The 16,497-nt window shown below is 41.9% G+C and overlaps 1 protein-coding gene across 2 annotated transcripts in view; it reads left to right on the top strand.

The window, feature by feature from the left end:
* Positions 1-16,497, top strand: part of Nsun3 (NOP2/Sun RNA methyltransferase family member 3) — a 58,882-nt gene that overhangs the window by 19,501 nt on the left and 22,884 nt on the right. For both annotated transcript variants that reach the window (XM_023719240.1, XM_004634829.2), the window contains exons 4-5: positions 2,310-2,464; positions 3,726-3,847. In XM_023719240.1, coding sequence (XP_023575008.1) covers positions 2,310-2,464; positions 3,726-3,847 — 277 coding nt within the window. The remainder of the gene's footprint in view (positions 1-2,309; positions 2,465-3,725; positions 3,848-16,497) is intronic.

The following is a 16,497-nucleotide window of genomic DNA, read 5'->3' as shown; positions in this document are numbered from 1 at the left end:
GGGCCGCTGCTTCCCCCTCTCCCGTGTGTCTTCCTCGTCCAGGAGCAGGTGTATTGGCTAATCTTTGACTCTGCTGCCGTGCTCCAAGGGGAAGCGGACTGGTGCGCCTGCCGGCTGCGCCTGGGGTCTGGGCAGGCCCGGCCTGCTGGCTGGCTGTGGCGCAGAGCTCCTGGGGCTCACCGAGGCCTGCCTGCCCTGGGGCCGGGCACCACCTTGCAGCATGGGCCCACCTGCTCGTGGGGCTGAGCAGCATGCGTCCAGCACAGACCTGCTTGCCCGCATCTCAGGGGTTTTGCTGTTCCAGTGCTAGCACCAAGCACTCTTTATTTCTTTTCATTCTACTTCCTCCTCCAATGCTATATTTTCCAACCCTGTCTTCCATCTCACAGATTCCTATTTTCTATTTGATTTGCTCTATTTATGCCTTTTGTTGCATTTAAAAATTTGATTAGCTTTTTTTTTTTTTTTTTTTTTTTTTAAGCCCTATCTATTTAGCTGGTTGTGGTGGTGCACACCTGTAATCCTAGCACTCGGGTGGCCAAGGCAAGACACAGGCTTGAAGCCAGCCTGGGCTACAGAGGGAGTTCAAGCCAGTTGGAACTACATCATGAAACCCTGTCTCAACCAGAAACAAGCAATTTGTAACTCTTTGTAAGTTTGTACACTATACTGTTGAATCATTTGAGTTTTCTTGGAGTTCACTGAGTTTCCCTGAAACAAATAGTTTTAGTTTCCTGTGTAAGAGTTCTCAGATCTGGTTATTGTACTTTTGGTTTCCAGTGACTTATTTTGTATGTTCGGTGAGGTCATAAGTTCTTTTTGCTTCTTGGCGTATGGTGCAGTTTTTGCATTTTTGGACTGTTTCTTCCAGTCTTCATAATTTGGCTTCCTTCCGTCCCCGCTTCTAGACAGTTCTATGCAGTTGCTTCTCTGAGCAGATGGGTCTTTGTGCTATTTCAGCACTAGGGGGCACCCCAAGCCCAGTTTTGTTGCATTTCCACCTTATGTACAATGTGCTCTCCAGGATAAACTTAGAATCCCATCCTTCTGGGGCCAGGGCAGGCTCAGATGCCTGATCTGTGGCCTGTGTTTCAGCCCACAGGATTCTTCTTGGTTGTAGGCCCCAAAAGAGGATGAGGCCCTAGGCTCCCATGCAAAACTTAATGCCTAGCTCTCTCTTTTTTAATTTGGATTTTTTGAGATAGGCTCTCACTATGTAGGTCAGGCTGGCCTTGAACTCATGGCAGTCTTCCTGCCTTAGCACCCCACATGCTGGGATCGCAGGTGTGTGCCTCTGTGCCCAGCGGCCTCTCTTGCCTTTCCCAAGCACACAATTAACGCTCACTATATTTTGCTGCCTCATGCTATGGCAGGCAGTCCTGTGGCCACCAGCACTGCAGTTCTGAGTGATGTTGCCCACATCTTACCAAGACAGTCGTGATACAGGGGCACAGTGCACAGGCACACAGTGCACAGGGCCATTTCCTGCTGAGGTGGGCTCAGAGGCCAAGGCCAGTATAACCAGCCCGGCTATCAACTGTGGTGCCCGGACAGTGTACAGGCTTTCTCTGCAGCCACCGGCCTGGTGCTAGGGATGGTTAGAATGTGCCTAGTGTGAGGTTTCACCAGCCTGGCACTGAGTTCTTAGACCAAGTCCTACATTCACTTTACTGTCTTGCCGCAGGGACATGAGCCTTGATCCTTGCTGTGCTATCCACGGCTGGGGAGCAGTGAGGAGGACACTGTATTAGTTGCCCAGGCTGAAACTAAGCCAGGCTACAAGCTAAAGCTCATAGCTGCAGGGAAAGGGTGTGCAGCGGACCAGGCTTCTCTGGCAGTGATGTGCGCTGAGTCGTGAGTCTGTACCACCAGGTTACAGCTGTCCACTTGAGACCTACAGGCCAAGAGGCTCCGTGGAGAAGCCCTGGTCTGGGGACAGGGGCTTTTGGGAGCCACTGTGGCGGTCTAGGATCTGAGCTCCGAGGTGAAGCCCTGTGTTCACCCGGGCCCTGCTCCCCAGTGAGAAGTCGCGTGCTTTTCGCAGTGCAGTTGCACTGACTAAACATGAGAGCTTTTGGAAGGGTGTGTGAGCCTGACATTGTAAATGTTACACACACACACACACACACACACACACACACACACAGTGTGCATGTTTATTTTGAAAGCATTAGTTACAGTGTTTACCTCTAAGCCTTATTTCTGCATAATTATGGTAAACTGATTTTTTTGAAACGCATTTACTAAAAAAGTAGAAATTTCACAAGTCCATTGCCTTCATTTGAAACTTCTTAATCCTTTGTATTTAGGTTATCTTCACTGTAATGAATACGATAGTCTGAGACTGAGATGGCTGAGGCAGACATTAGAATCTTTCATCCCACAGCCTCTGAGAAATATAATTACAGTATCTGAATTGGATGGCAGAGAAATGGGTGACGCTCGACCTGAAACATTTGACAAGGTACTCTCATTACGTTTTGGCAAACTGGTAGATTCCCAAGATGACCGCCGTTGTGTTGCCCTGCTATTGTTTTTCTTCTGCTCCTGTATGTAGCCAGAGAGAGTTTCTCAGGACGCTAGGAATCTTGATAAGGTGAACTTGGAAGCAGTTTTCATTCAGTGGTCAACATGATTCCGAGAAAGCAGTAACATTGGTTTGGAGATTATAAACTTATAGAATGGTTTATGTTTCCATATACCTTAAAGATACCTGGCAAAAGGTCAGCTATTATTTAGGTCAGCACAGAAACATGCACTAGATTGCTTCAATTCTGTAACATTTCATATTAGAGAATGACAGTTACAGAATAAGGTGTTATTTCTGTAATTGGAAATTGAAATACTAGTTCCTAAAAATGTTGATAATTCAGAATAGAGCACTGGCTGCTTAAAATGAGTGAGTTTTTAGTTCGTAAAAATGCTGAGGGGCCGGGGATATAGCTCAATGGCATAAGGACCACCCAGTCAAGTACAAGGTTCTAAGTTTGAGTTCCAATACCCACCCCCCAAAAAAAAGTTTAAAATGAAATTACTTTTTGGTGTGGTTGTCAAAATATCCAATGTCATTAATAGACATAGCCAGCCATAGTGGCACCTACGTATAAGCTTAGCTGTTTGAGAGACTGAGGCAAGAGAATGGGAAATTCTAGGACACCTGAGGTAACCTGGTGAGACCTTGTCTTCAGTGCAGATAACAAAGGGCTCAAGCTGGGGCAGACGGGTAGACTGTTTGCCTGGCGTTCGTAAGCCCTGAGTTCAGTGCCCAGCACCTCAGAAGAGAGAGAGCCAGACGTCAGTAGACTCTAGTCGTCCCGGCTGTCTTCCCTGCAATCAGAACAAAAGCCAGCACTGTGTTGGGCGTGGTGGCTCATGCTTGTGATCACAACGTTGGGAAGCTAAGGCAGAGGGTGGAGAGTTTGAGCCCAGCGTGAGTAATTTAAAGGCATAGCAAGACTGTCTCAAACGAAAACATAAAGAGCTATGGATGCAGTCCAGTGTGAGAGCCTTAGGCTCATTTCCAGTATCATAAAAAGCAGACAACAATAACAAGAAAAATACTGGAATTATATACAGAACTTTTCTGCTAAGTATTGAGTACATATTTTAAGGAACTTAAACATGTTGTATTTTTAGTCTCCAAAGAAATGTTCTGCTTGGACTAGCTCTCTGGCCCCAGAGCTTCTCTTAAGCATACGTCTGCACTGCTTGTCCTTCTCCTCTAGGTGTTAGTCGATGCTCCGTGTTCAAATGATCGCAGTTGGTTGTTCTCCTCCGATTCACAGAAGGCAGCCTGTAGAATACGTCAAAGAAGAAACTTACCTGTTCTACAGGTAGAACTCTTAAGGTGAGGACTGCTTACTTTGGTTTCTAATGTAATTTAAATAGGTGTGACAGAGGATGTCAACCCCCCAAATGGAAGGCTTCCTGTGTAGGTGTCAGCAATTAATTCCTCTGAAGACTGCACTAAAAAAAGTCCCAGCTTTTCTGAAAATTCTTTTCCATCCTATAATGTTTTTTAATCCCTAGCAATATACATGGTCACTGTGCATTATCTCGAAAGGGCCCAGATGAGGTTGTTTGCATACTGAGACCAGCATAGGGTTAAAACCAGGGTTTTTATCAGAATCTGAGCAGTTCGCCCAAAGGGGTAGCTTTGCACCCACATGTATTTTTTGGTAATTTTCTGGATATGTCATCTTCCTAGGAAAAAGTAGCTATTTGTTGCATAATCTCGCTCTAAGAATCTTGCAGAAGTGATTGACTGCCAAGAGAAACTGGTTTCCTTTAGATCAAAGGCATTTAGGGACTTCTTTGCTCTGGTTCTGAGAGAGACTTTGCTTATATGCTCCTTTCAAGCAATTCCTATTATTTAATGCTTGTTAGTCCATTTTTTTCCATAACACAATACCTGAGGTCAGATATTTTATAAAGAAAAAGTGCCCCATGTCACTCAGGAGCCTGGTGCTCGTGTGTGCTGGGCTGTGACGAGCCTGGTGCTCACGTCTGCCTGTCTGCGTCATAGCGGATGGCATCTTGGAGGCAGTGGCTGCAAGAAGGAGAGCTCACAAGAAAGATAGGAAGCTGGATCTCTGGGATTCAGGGGCCAGGAGTGCTGCTTTTTTGATGTTTAAATTTTGTTGTATTCTAAAAGAAACTTACTCTTCCCGGAACTAACCAGTGTCTAAAAGAAATATATTAAGCAGCCTAGTTGCCTTCCCCTCTCCATGGGGCCCCAAGCGTCCAGCACATGGACCTGCAGAGAACACACTCAGACAGGAGCCACACTATGAAGTGCTTCCCCGAGCTCTGGACTACGCAAAGTATAGCTCCGTGCTGCCTTATTACTGAGACCCTCTTACAGAAGGACACTGAGTGGCAGCATGAACTTCTGAGAGTGTGCTCTGTCTCCAACCTCTGGCTGCCACGTGATGGTACACGTATTCCTAAACGCTGCCGACAGGAGTGATGTGTAGTTTTATTCTTGCATCAGGTTAGGTATTGGCTCCATTTCTGTGTTCATCCAATATCTGATGGCTGTCCTAGAGTATAAAGCTGGGACATTTGAAAACTCTGTATACCTTTTCCTTGAACTTGTTCTTACTAGCTTTGACATGTCATCTACACCTTTGTCTAAATGGCTTTTCTCACTTTTGTAGCTTTGCTTCTCTGCTAGTTGTTCCTGCTCCTTGGATTATTCCCATTGCTAACCTTTTACCCTGTAATAGATACTAAGTGTTAGGAGGGCTTACTAGTATTGTGACGTGTCATTTTTATGTTATTTTCTTTTGTTTTTTGAGACATACAATTTTTTTCATAAACTGAAGGCTTCCTAAGAATATTATTTTTCTGCTCTTTCTCATGAAAATCTCCCTTGAATTCTTTTTGTCCTTGTCCCAGATAGCTCTTTTGTCTTCTGTTTCATGTACTGTTTCTCTTTCCATTTTGTCTCAAACCTTCCTATTTTGTTTTCAACCTTCTATTATTAAAGTTAATAATGACATTTTAACTGATGAAGAGGTACGTTTCTGTCTTAATTTTTAAAAATAATTGTTTGTTTATTTGTTTTGTGATGCTGGCAATTTATTTTTTATATTTTTTAAATTTATTTTATTTTTTCCCCATAATTTCATTGAGAAACAAATGGCAAAGAGACAGTTTCAAATCAAATTGGTAGGACAGTTTCAATAGTTAACACATTGCATACATTCTTCCTAGTGGTTAATTGCTGTACAAGATACAGACATGATATCCTATTTACAGACAGCAGTAGAACAAATCCCTCTATTCATTAAGACAATGTAACTATATTAAGAGAATGTAATTATATATCTGTCCTAACCACTATGAATACACAGATACAAAAGGGACATTCATCTGTATACCCTTTTTTTGTTAAGTTCCATTATTTGAATATTTGAATATTAGAGGTGTGTAAACACCTCTAATATTCTAAAAGAGTACAGAGGCCCATAATAGTATTGGGTCTTCCACTTCACTGGCAATGTCAGAAATTTTGACCTGAGTCTCCTGCAGCTCAACATAACAGCATGGCTTTACTTCTTATATTTCGTTTTTATACTTTTCTGCTGGATGGTTAAGACCAAGGTAAAGCAAGACCTATGCAACAAGAGTTGTAGCTTTTGGGTCTGATAAGGTCAGTGAAATCCCCTCAGGATTTATCCTGAGATCCTGTACCTCAGATTGTAGAACCTTTGTCAGTGTCAGCCCTGTGGATGAGTCCCGGCCATTGCTTGGCTAATGTGCTCTCTGTGAAAGCCTGAAAGAATGTTTTCTCCCCATGTGACTTTCCTTAGGCACACTCTACATCATCAATCACTTTCCTCTTTGGCCCCATAATCTCCTTGATCAGAAAATTTGGGACACTACTGAGTTACATGATGTTACAGTACAAGTTCTCATATGTCCTGAGTCTTAATTGACCATGGAAGGCTAGGGCCAAAATATTGGCTTTCCTTGCGGCCCTCCTTTTTCTCTAATTTTGGTCTGCAAATTTAGGTTGTTAACCATCCAGAAGACAAGCTTATTGTTATTACCATACAACCTAGGCTGTTAAGCTTAACCTCACTATCTGTCTGAATATCAAACATCTTAGGCATAACATGAAAGAGGTATTTTTCATCAAGTATTGATATGTTGAACTTTAAGTCCCTACAGAATATGATAAAAAATTTAAAAGTTAGAATATATTTTTAAAATAGGCATAAAGAATTATATACTTCTTATGTTTACACATAAGTCCAAAAATCTCACCATATACAACCTTGAAGCAGGACAGTCCCACAGCATTCCTTTTCCTGTCTCTTGCTTTCATTCACCACCTCCTTCTTTTTGAACAACCATCTATCTACCCGAGAGACATCGTAGCAGATGCTGGCAATTTAATCTACGCTCTTCCCATTGAGTTATGTCCCCAGGCCCCCTTTTTTTTATTTTTTAAATTTAGAGACAGGCTCTCCCTAATTCCCTAGGCTGGGCTTGAACTTGGCAGCTTTCTAGCCTGTAGCCAGGCTGGTCTTGAACTCCCAGGATCCTCTGCCTCAGCCTCTCAAGTTCTGGGATTACAGGCATGTGCCACTACACCTGGCTTTTTAAGTCTTTTCTAAAAAGACCTAATTTTATTTCTTTAACTTCTACAAAATATTCAAAAAGTATCAGTTCCCTGTGTTCTCTTTAATTCTTTTATGTTTTATAACTTTTAATTTTATTGATCCTCTTTTCCATCAGATACCTTCAACTTATATGAAATACTGTATCTTAATATGTGTCTAGCTTCAGTCTTTCTGCTTAGCTTAGACGTAAATATTCAGTTACATACTGGAGATCTCTCCATGCATAAAATTCAGCTAGTTAAGATTAAAGTCATCGATCCCCAGCTCCACCTGCCTTACCAGGCTTGCCCTTCAGGCAGCCTGAGGCACCAAAAAACAAACAAACAAAAAAAAAGATTAAAGCCATTGGGCCGGCCAAATAACTCAACAGATTAAAGCACCTACAAGCAGGGGCTGGGGGTTGGATCCCTGCCCCCAGGGCATGCTGAGGCTGCTATTGAGACTGGGCCTGTTGGTGCACTCCTGTAATCCCAGCTCTTAGGAGGCTGTGCACAGGTAAATTACTATGAATCTGATCTAGTAATGAGACCCTGAATACCTTGTAGACCCTTCCATAAAATACAGAAGAAAGAAAATAAAGATTAAAGTCGTAATTTCTAATGTTCTCCTAGTCCTCCAAAGCCATTGACAAAAAAAAAAAAAAAAAAAAAAATCAAAATTGGAACCCCCCCAATTTGCCTCTTTTATTAAAGTGTTGTACCACCATGCATTTATGTATGTGTGAAAGCCACATCCTCTCTTTGTCTTACACTCAATCAATAAAACATCTCCACTGTACCTATTACATATCTCTAACTCCTAGCCATATGTCTCCAATTGTGAGTCGTACTTGCTTCTGTACAGTGAAACTGAAGTAATGCTTTTGAAATTTAAATCTGATCCTGTCATTTTTCTGGGGATCATGCAGTGGGGTACCCATTACTTGCAAGATTTCCAGCTCCTTGTTTTATGTTTGTGGTCCCAGACATTTCTAGGTCTTCAGTGTAACGTCCAGGAACTCTTTTGATCTTTCATTAACCTCATTGTCTCAGGATCTTTTCAGTGTTGTGTTTCACCAGAACAACTCTGCAAGGCTCCATGAAGTTTCGAGCTTTGAGACTGGTGTATTTCCTGTTCCTTTCATTTCATTTTATTTATTTTTAATGTATTTGGCACAGGGTCTCACTATGCAGCTCAGACTCATAGTGATCCTCCTGTTTTCAGCCTCCCCAGTGCTAGGATAACTAGCACGCACCATCACGCCTCGACTGGGTCGTAGTTCAGTGTACCCTGCGGGCGGGGCTGGCACAGCATGCTGGACAGGGGATCAGACCCTGGTCCCTGTGCTTGCCAAAGCAGGCACTTAGTCCACTGATGTCTCTCCCTAGCCCTGTTCCTTTCACTCGAGAGTTCTTACTTCTTCTTCACTTTCTCCTTACTGAGTTGATTCTTCAGGACTCACCTCTGTCATCTTTGGCTCTGTAGGACTGGGTTGACATCATTGCCTTTACTCTGTACATAGTGAGGGACGAGGGCAGGGGAGAGCAGAGGCGGGGAGAGCTCTGCACTAGGCATTTGCCGGCCTCCCTTTCTGTTAAGATTTTAAATCCCGTGGGATCTGGGATTGCTTTATTTTTTAATTGCCAAGATATAATATTGGCATATTGAAAGAACTCAGTAAATAATTGTTTTAAAGCAGTAAATTACAAGGGCTGAACATTTATAGTTTAAAGCTGTAATTAAATTTATAGCAAAGTTAATTTGACAAAAAATAAAGGTATCATTATTGTGCTGCAAAATAATTAAGCATAAATGTAAAGCAATTTACATAATTTATTTTGATTGCAGTTACTTTATATGGTTTTGGCCAAAGCTTGGTTTGGGTTTTGACATTTATTTCTGCTCATTTAGTCAGTTTCCCTTATCTTCCACATTTCTTCAGCATCGGTCGTCCCCCCCCCATCACAGAGACTTTATACACTTTATGCCGCAGCTCCTCCTAGTGGTTATTCCCCTCTCCCTTCCTCCCACTCCCCGAGAGGAATGCCTTTAATATCACTGCACTTCAGTAGTGCATTGACAGGTTTCAAGCCCGACCTCTCTGTCATGAGCGTAGGTCTTTGTGCGCTCACTCCTGACTGCGAAAGGCCGTCACACCAGCCGTCACCCGCTTTTGTCCTTGAGCGTGCCTGTACAGTCCTTGCCCCTGCTGCTCGGTCTGTCTGCGAGCTGTAGGACTTGGCTGAAGCGGCCAACCCTTGAGTCCGTTAGCTATGTGACTATGATGGTCAGCGGAAGAGAAAGGGATACTCAATCTACAGACAGAAAATGGTCTCATTTCCCAGTATCTACATGTCCTGGGGTTAAAAAAACAATAAAGAAAAAGTGATAATACCAGACTCAATCTCTCATCTATTACCCTTAACTTCAACAAGTGAAAAAAATTACAGTAATTTTGTCATTAGCGATAACTCTGCTAATCACTATATCATTTACACAGAAGTTTTTCTTGCCTGTCTTCCGGACCTTCCTTACCTCTTATTTCTTTAATAAAAAGTAACCTTTTAATTCCATAATAAGAGATAAAGAATTCAAATGCCACTTCTTATTCCCTTAACAAAAGGCAATCCTTTTATTTCATAATAACAGATAAAAGGATTTAAATGTAAATCTACAAGACAGTAAGGTAATGTGTATGAGTTTTAGTCAGACTGTAAAGGGCATATTTAAGATCCTTGTATTTGCAAAGAGCAATTACCAAAATCAGACAAGCAAGCAGTGCCTGGCTGTGTATTGTGAACAGAGGATGGTATTTGGTAGAGAGCAAAGGCCTGCAAAGGGTGGTTAGGAAGCAAGCAATTCGGACCTCTTGGCTAAACTATGTTCTTGAAGATGGTTTCAGTCAGTGTTCATCAGAGAAATGGATTGAATGTGAGACATACAAATATATATTTATTTATTTATTTATTTATTTTCTTTTTGTGGTACTGGGGATTAAACTTGGAACCTTGGACTTGCCAAGCACGTGCTTATGCTGCTGAGCTAGCTCCCAGGCCTGAGATGCACATATATATGAAAAATTACAAGATAGGCTTACAGTGGCTGCTCACAGAGTCACATGTAGAAGAGTGAGAAATGCCTGTGTCTACCCTGGGGAGCTGCAGGGTCTGGTCGGAGGCCCAGAACTCACTGTAGTGTCCTGTGCATGTCTGTACCAGGAGGCGGGAGGGTCTGTGCTGGAGGCGGAAGGGCCTGTACTGAGAGTGGGAAACAGCTTCCACGGTCATGGTAGGGCCTGGAGCTCCTTCAAAGGGTCAGACGCGAGCCTTCCCGCTTCTGTTCCTTTTGTCCTATTCTGGTGACTGTCCTCCTCTGAATGGATCTTCCACATTCATGGCATTTCTTACCCAGTTGACACAGTCAGTTAACTGTCACAATGCATCCTTTTGTCAACGTGGCTGCCAGACATATTTCTTTAAATTATAATCTCCTGATGCAAAAGCAAGTTCAGAATCAAGCCTAACATGTTATAACTCACCTGTATTTAGAGGACACATGCTAATTCCCTCCCCAGAATAAAAGACAGGGTTTTTTTTTTGGCTAACATTTTATAACTTGAATGTTATAGCACAAGTTAATGCGTAAGAACCATTGTTATAACTACAAATTATGCTACATTGGAAGCATGTTAGGAGAGAACTATTACAGTTACATTTCTCATTTCTGTAGCTGATCATGGGTCGTAGCTAGTGTGTAGAACTGCCTTTGTCTACTACACATTCTGTGTTCCCTTGGCTTTTGGCAGGCCCTGGTCTTTTTCCCGGTGGGGTGACCCATTCCCTCATTCTTGAAGGTTCGGACCCTTTTGTCATTCTGCCTGGATTGTGTTGTTATAATTTCCCGTAACTACATAACTGCAGCCCCTGCTGTAAGGTTTGGCATGCAGAGAAGAGTGGTGACAGGGTCTTCAGCGCTGCTTTGGATCATTTCCGTGTGGCAGAATAGCCTTGATTCTACGAATCCACTCCACTATTTCCCTTTCCCTAAGCCTCTGAATCCCCTCATCAGCAATAAACCATGAAATATCAGTCATCTCTAACTCATTCACAATGAGCCATCTTGTGATCCATACTTCTGCCAGCCAGTTAAATAAACCATTAACGCCATTTTTTAATCCAGGAGGTGCAGATGTTAAATTACAAATCCCTGCTTTATGGCCCATATCAACAAGCTCAGCCCGATCCAGGTGTGTGTTTTTGCCATCATGATCCTACACGGGTAACATCCATTCCCACACTTGCTCCTCAGGCCTCTGCTTTGAGGGTTCATTTGGGAGAACAGTAGACCCCTCATGGGAGAAGTGTACTCCCCCAGGCACTGTCTTAGTTACTTTTGTCTCACGCAGAGACAAGATATTTAACACCCAAAATTAAAGGGGAAAAGCTTATTTAGTCTCAGAGTGTGGAGGCGCCAGGCCATCATTGGCTGGCTCCAAGACACAGGGGCACATGGCAGAGGGCAGCAGTTGATGGTGGCGGAAGACAGCAGAGGCAGCAAGGGAGAAGGCAAGCCTCTTCCTGTCCCTTATAATATATGTAGGCTACACACAAGGGCAGATGTAGCAGTCACACCCTTAATCCTAGCCAGAGCTCTGCCAAACCAATCAGTGGACTGATTTACTAATCACACATCCTTAATCCCAGCATCACACACTCTAGATATAGGCATCTCTGCAAAGCCTGCCCTATCTAAGCCTGCATGAAGCTTTGGGGTACATCTAGACACAAGCCATAGTAGGCGCCTTCTATAACCTGGTTATAGCCTTCAGAGTGGGTGTTGAGGGAGAATCCTGAGGATTACTAGCTTGGTCAACACAGAATTAGTTTGCAGAAATACAGTGGGAGAGGCTGGGGTGGCTCCGCCAGTGTGGGTGAGCAGACCCCTTCCTCTGGTAGCCTAATGTCATCAGAGTCTCGGTGCTCAGCTCCCCCTGCTTTATCAGGTCCTCCCAGTGTCTCCGTCTCAGTGTGTGGGATCATTGTGTTGCAGTCAGAGCCTTCACCTTTTACTTCAGATGCCTTTCCATACTGAACATCTGCATTTGTGCTGCATTTGAGCCAACTGACTTACAAGGGCCTGTGTTTGGGTTCCTGCAATCTCAGCAAAAGAAGGGAGATTCTTTTTCAGAACATGCTTAGAAACTTAAATTTTTATGTGTTTAGAGCTGGGAGTTTGAATCTTTGAGTTCCTAATTTTCCTTTATTAATTTCTCCTCACAGCTAGAAATATTAGATTTCCTGTGGAAGTTTTAAACTCATTGTCTTCCTTCCCTTATTTGTTCAGAGATGCTAAGAACAGCCAGTCAGCCTTACATTTCCCATCCTGCTGAAATTTTTCAAAACTAGCAAATGTAGGTAAGAGTAGCTAAATTCCTTACATTTCCCAGGTTGTAAATTAAGATAAAACGGATCTACATTGCATGTTACTTTAAACAGTTCATGCTGTCAGTATTGCGAACAGTACTAGAACGAGAGACCATGCCATTTGTAGTCTCATCAAATTAGAGCGCTAACTCCAGGAACCCCTAAGCCATTAAGGAATTTCATCTTTACAGTTGTTTCTCTAGAGCTATGCCAGGTACCAAAATCAGTGCTTACTAGAGAAACATTTAAAGCAAGACGTACAAATATATAAGAATTTACAAGGTTGGCTTTCAGTGCTTCCCCCCCACCTCGCCACAGTCAGGTACAGAAGAGTGCATTAGAGCTGCCCGCCTGCTAGAGATCTGAAGGATCTGGTTAAAAACCTGAAGCCCACTGTGCTGACCCATGCCAGTCCTCTCAGGAGGCCAAAGGGTCTGTGCTGCAGGTCGAAGATTTGTGCTGGAGGCTCAAGAGTCTACTCTGAGAGCCATGAAAGGACCTAAGGTGAGGGCAAAGACTGGAGCTCCTACGAAGCAAAAGCCGCCTTCCTGACCCAGTTTAGTGGGGCAGTTCTTTTTTATTTATTTACTTATTTATTTATTTATTTATTTATTGTCTTTTTGTCTTTGTTTTTGTACAGGTTCACGCTATGTAGTTCAGATTAGCTTTAAACTCACTGTGTAACAGAAGTTGGCCTTGAACTTAAGGCAGTTCTTCTAACTCAGCGTCCTGAGTGTTGGTGTCACAGCTGTGCACCACCACACCGGGCCTAGTTGGGCATTTCTTCCCCTAGTTGACTTAATCAGTTAACTATCAGAAAGACTAAACATCTACATTTATCTGTTGACATACATACTCAAAGGTATTTTCTGTCCTCTGTGGCTGTATATTCATTTACCTTAAATTATTTGCATTTTTATCAAATAGATAGTGTTCATAGTGTTTAGAATTTTAGCTTTTGAGAAGACAATATTTTACAAATAATTTTTTTTCTTTTTTCTTTTTACGGGTCTTGCTACACAGTTCATACCCTTAGTAATGCTTCTGTCTCAGCTTCCCCAGCACTGGGATTACAGATATGTGTCACCATGCCTGATTTTGGGGTTGGCATGGCATGTGGTACTGGGGATTGAACTCCGGTTCTTGCACTTGCTAGATAGGTGCTTAGACTTCTGAGCTATCTCCCCAGCCCTACAACTAAATGTTAATCTTACACATTTTCATAAATATGACATATAAATGCAAGTCGATATTTCACTTAGCAGTTTTTGATGTTAAAATTTTAATAGAGAGGCTGGAGATATAGCTCAGCAGTACAGCACCTGCCTAGCAAACATAAAGTTATGAGTTCAATTCCCAACACACACACATACACACACACACACACACACACACACATAGAATAAGGGTATTCACCAATATGTAACATTTAGTTTTAAATCTCTCACAAAATAATGGGTAAGTATAATTATATGTACTCATGAAAATAGTAACCTGTTTTCTTAAGCATGTAAAGTTAAAGCATGTAACATACCATAATGATGGGAGAAAGGCCCTGGAAGCATGAATTCATTTTATACTTAATGGACAATGGAGACTTTAGACTCTTCTATTGAATTTGTATAACATGAAAATATAAATTGTATAAAAATTTCCCAAAGGCCTCCAAAGCTATTTTCTTTTTTTATGTATTTGCTACAGGGTCTCACTACACAGCTCAGACTCTTAGTGAGCCTCCTGTTTTCAGCCTCCCCAGGGCTGGGATTAAAGGCATGTGCCACCACGCCCAGACTTGGTCCTGGCTCAGAGTACCCAGAGGCCAGTGTGTCATATGGTGCCGGGGATTGAATCCTGGTCCCCATGCTTGCCTAAGCAGGTGTTTAGTCCCCTGAGCTATCTTGCTGGGCCTTCCAAAACTATTTTCAAAGAACAAAAGAAAAAGAGTAATTAAACAGGAGCCAAATTTATTCATAGAATGTCATTTAATACGGGCTGGCTGGATCATATCTGCAATCCTCTCCTGGGGAGGCTGACGCAGGAGGATCTCAGTGAGTTCAAAGCCAATCTTGACTAGATAGTGAGTTCAAGGTTAGTCTGAAGTACATAGTGAGATCCTGTCTTAAATAACACAAAAGAAAATAGTATACCTTTATTATCAGTTTTCTAAAGAATTTCACAGTTGGTTATGTCTGGTGTTATCCTATAGTAATCAAAATTCCTTTGCTTCATTTCTGCTGGTAGGCAAGAAAAATACAGTGGGAAAGTATTCTGAAATGCTATATATGTAGTCTTTTTAGAAGATAACGATAATATTTATGTAAGAGAAGTTTATGTGATTCTTGGTTGGGAAAACACTAACTGAAGAGTATGATTTATACCAAAAATGTAGGGATCTTACTGCAGTAATGTATCATGTCATCCATTTCCTAGAAGAAAATCAATCACTGTAAAATACTGACCCCTTCTGGTGTTCTTTTTTTACTACTTTACAAGGAAAATCCAATTTGTGAACTCAGTGAAAATGGATGGTTAGATTATTGGGTAACATTTTGAAAATTTATATAAATCATTCAGATAACAATCCTTAAAAACTGGTGCTCTGACGGCAAGAATTGTATTGTAAAAGAAATATTGAGAGACTCTAACTTCTGCTCACTGAGGTTCTTGAGCTGAGCTGAGGGATTCCTGGGGATTGTGCAGTCGAGGCCTTTGTCATTTACCGAGACTGTGACCACCCAGTGGGTGTGTTTGTATTGAAAAGCTAAGCTGTGGATAGATAGTTCTATCCGGGTGGGAGACTTCAACTGTGAGTCCAGTTTTTTATGTATATTCTTTACAAAGTTAAAGAGCTTCAGTTCACTTTGGGTATTACCATCATATGTGTAATCATATGCTCAGAATCCAAAAGCCAAAAATTGCTAAAATTACAACTAATATTAATAAACTAATATTAATTTTTTTATTTTTGTATTTTAAGACGTGGTCTACAGGTTCTCACTGCATAGATCAGCTCATAGTGATTCTCCTGTTTACAGCCTCCCAAGAGCTGGGATTACAGGCGCGCACCACCATGCCTGGTCTCAATCGGTGACTTAGTGTGCCCAGGAGTGGAGCCAGCATGGCAGACTGGGGATCGAACTCCCGGCCCCTGAGCCTGCCTAACCAGGCACTTTAATCCCCTGAACTATTTGGCCGGCCCTAATATTGTGGGTTTTTTAACTCCTGTGGTTCTTCTTTCTCTTTTCTTTCATTCTCCATTCCTTCCTTCTTTCCTTCTTTCTCAGTGGCAGGATCAGAAGTTCTGAGATTAAAAATAGATAATTTATTTGAGCAAAGTTGTTCAAGAGGGCAACCCACTCCGGTCCTCCCTTTGTCCCTTTCTTGGACAGAAGCTTTCTTTCCCTCATTGGATAGATTCTGCTCTTAAAAAAAAGTGATTTGAGAAACATCCAAAGCTGTAATTTGTAGTTATTGTGCTTTCATTCATAAAAATGTCTCAAGTATGTAGATTGACAATATGAAGTACAGTCTCAAACACCATAGTTTACCAGCACTTATTAGTTTATCCAACTTTTGGTAAGATCCACGTCATACGGTAACTTTGGTAAGAAATATAGAGTAAAATATACATTATCCTTGTTCTCAGGGTCCTTAGCTCACTGATTATAAAATGTAATAAAAACTGTTCCTGGAGGGAACACCTAGGGTGCAGAGGAGGTATGAGGAAGACTTAATTTTGCTCAACTTAAGCGTAGGGTGCAGGGGTAAGAAATTGCATACATTTTCTTAACTTTTTAATGTGTAAGATTTATAGTGATGTCCTCTTTTTATTTCATGTAATTCAACAAGTATTGTTTCTTGTTTTTTCATTGTTATTAATAATTAGTCTTAACGTAGGTTTTTCAGATTTTTCTCTTCAATTTAATTTAATTTTTTTTTTTTAATGTATTTCAGTACGGGGT

This window comes from Octodon degus, unplaced genomic scaffold (assembly GCF_000260255.1).
Source record: "Octodon degus isolate 3935 unplaced genomic scaffold, OctDeg1.0 scaffold00066, whole genome shotgun sequence".
NCBI classification, from domain to species: domain Eukaryota; kingdom Metazoa; phylum Chordata; class Mammalia; order Rodentia; family Octodontidae; genus Octodon; species Octodon degus.
Note: the sequence above shows the minus strand (reverse complement) of the source record. Positions and strands in the feature narration are given on the sequence as shown.